Source organism: Salvelinus sp. IW2-2015, linkage group LG32 (assembly GCF_002910315.2).
Source record: "Salvelinus sp. IW2-2015 linkage group LG32, ASM291031v2, whole genome shotgun sequence".
Taxonomy (NCBI): Eukaryota; Metazoa; Chordata; class Actinopteri; order Salmoniformes; family Salmonidae; genus Salvelinus; species Salvelinus sp. IW2-2015.
In genome coordinates, this window is record NC_036871.1 from 34,825,604 (window position 1) to 34,828,098 (window position 2,495).

Sequence of the window (2,495 nt, forward strand, 5' to 3'; positions counted from 1 at the left end):
TTATCATAACGCTGCCCATTTTACCGTAACACAACATGTGATACAAGTGCAGAACAAACTGGTTAGCCTACATACTGTGTCGTCCGTGCCTTGCAAAAACAAATGCTGATTTATGAAAAACGAGGGCAAAAAAAACTGTTTTTAAAACCCACATGACTAAATGAGAGTTAAAGTGTTAATTGTTGTTGTTGTTGTTTACAGTGGGTCATAGATACATCGTTATGTTCGCTCCATTCTGAACAGTTCCCAATCCTCCTTAAAACTCGATCCCGCGTGCGCGCGGCCACGAGAACTACGAGTGGACCTCGGGAGTGAGTTCGTCCACGCTTCGAGAAGTAGGTTAGCAGGGTAGACGGAGAACCTTGCAAGAACCTTGGAACATTGCAAGCCAAGCTAAACCACCGTGGGAGTATTCTGTCAAGAAGTTACCGAAATAGTGCATCGAGACAAACAGGAAAACATGCAACTTGAACTGTCGAATTTCTTTGCATTTAATTAACTGTCGCAAGACTCTCCTCGCTGATTTTTGCCTTATTTTCTGAAAAAGTCGTTTCTAGTTCATTAGGCTAAATACGTTTTTTTTGCTTTTGCGTGCCAGCAAATGCTGGTCTTTCAACAGTTTTACAGATATTTGTATTCAGTTACAACCCACATGAAGTCAAATTCATTGATCCAGAAACGATAAATATTCAACATGAGAGGTAAATGAATTATTATCATTCATATTCAAATGACCATACTTTGTAGACTTTTCAATGTCTCATATATCCTATGTTCATTTTGCCGAGAAACAATGTATCGAAAGCTATTGAAATGTAAATTACTTTAGCTAAAAGTGCAACCGCTTTCCTTTTCAAGTGCGTAGGCTATCACCTTAATCGCTCCTTCTGCTTTAGCCTGCCTGGATTATCTGGTTTCTCTTGCCAGGTGCGCCACTGCCTCGGAATATTATAGGAATTCCTTGGCTGTAGGCTGGAGAGTTTTCTGTAACTAGTGAAAATGCTTATAATATATATATTTTATTCATAATAAAATAATGTTTAAGTTAAATGTGTGAWCAATGTTGTAAAGGGTTGTAAAGTCTGGTTCATTAGGCTGTTATACACAATTTATTGGTATACAGCCTGAAACATGTTTGTGCAAAATCGTTTAAATGTTCCTTACAAGCCTGAATGTTGAATAAAATTACATTTGAACTTACATCTCATGCTTAATACGGGCAAAACTAAATACATGTTGTTTTCAAATTCTCATAAAATTGTCTCAAATTGATTACAATTTCACTCATTGGATAGTTATATAATCGAACCGGCCCTGCATACAAATACCTTCGTATTTGGATTGACGATGATTTAACATTTAAAACATATGAATGAGCTTGTTAAGAAGCTAAGATTTAAATTGGGCTTTTTTTTCTTTTACAGAAACAAAGCTTACCTCACTATTCAACAGGAAGCAGATTTACAAATGAACCCTGCACAAAGAGACTTTAGTCTCAATATGACTTCTCTGTTGAAATAAAGGTAAATAAACTCTACCTGTTGTCTGTGCAGGCTGTCTTTCAGCTGCTCGAAATTTGAGACAAAATATCCACAGGAAAGTATTGTTTACTTGACTTTTTGGGGGATATTTGGTTTTCTTTCATCAATAGCAAATGAACCAAGCATCCCATGACAGTGAAAATKGAATATTCTGAATCAGGGAAGGATAGATTGTTTTTTTTAAATGTAACTTTTTTTTGAAGATTGAAATCTGAATAGATTTTTTTTTTTTTTACACCAACAAATGTTTTTCTCCATCCTCCCCCTGATTCAGAATATACCATTATCATAGAATGCTTGATTCAATAGCTTTTAACAAGAGAAAACCGAATACCCAATAAAAAACTAACTTTACCTTAGTGCCTAACCAACCAAATACCTACCAGCTCTCTAAAAAGTCAGGTTAACAATACTTTTCTGTCGATATTTTGTCTCAAATTTTGAGCAGCTGAAGGACAAGCCGYACATACAACTGGTAGAGTAAGTTCAATGTAATTGTATTCTTCACGTGCTTTGTAAACAACAGGTGTGGACTAACAATGAAATGCTTGCATAGGGGCCCTTCCCAAAAATGCAAAAAGAGAAATAAATAATAGAAAAGTGAAACAYGTAATAATAGATACACAATGAGTAACGATAACTTGGCTATACACAAGGGGTACCATTTATATATCTAGAAATAAAGTGACAGATAGTAAACGGCGGCAGCAGCAGCGTATGTGATGAGTTAAAAACTTTATTGCAAAAAGGGTCAATGCAGATAGTCCAGGTAGCTATTTGGTTAACTATTTAACTAACTAGCAGTCTTATGGCTTGGGGCAGAAGCTGTTCAGGGTCCTGTTGGTTCTAGACTTGGTGCATCGGTACCACTTGCAAAGCTGTCATCAAGGCAAAGGGTGGCTACTTTGAAGAATCTGAAATATAAAGTATATTTTGATTTGTTTAACACTTTTT

General features: G+C 36.1%; 1 protein-coding gene across 2 annotated transcripts in view; it reads left to right on the forward strand.

Annotated features, from left to right (window-relative positions):
• Positions 1 to 282: 282 nt before the first annotated feature.
• Positions 283 to 2,495, forward strand: part of LOC111956882 (nuclear receptor ROR-beta) — a 30,212-nt gene continuing 27,999 nt past the window's right edge. Inside the window, exons 1-2 of one of the 2 annotated variants that reach the window (XM_023977580.2) lie at positions 283 to 701; positions 1,425 to 1,523. Coding sequence is in view for 1 of the 2 variants with exons in the window: in XM_023977579.2 (XP_023833347.1) it covers positions 695 to 701 (7 nt within the window). In the remaining variant the exon portion in view is untranslated. The remainder of the gene's footprint in view (positions 702 to 1,424; positions 1,524 to 2,495) is intronic. The other variant, XM_023977579.2, reaches the window with a different exon arrangement.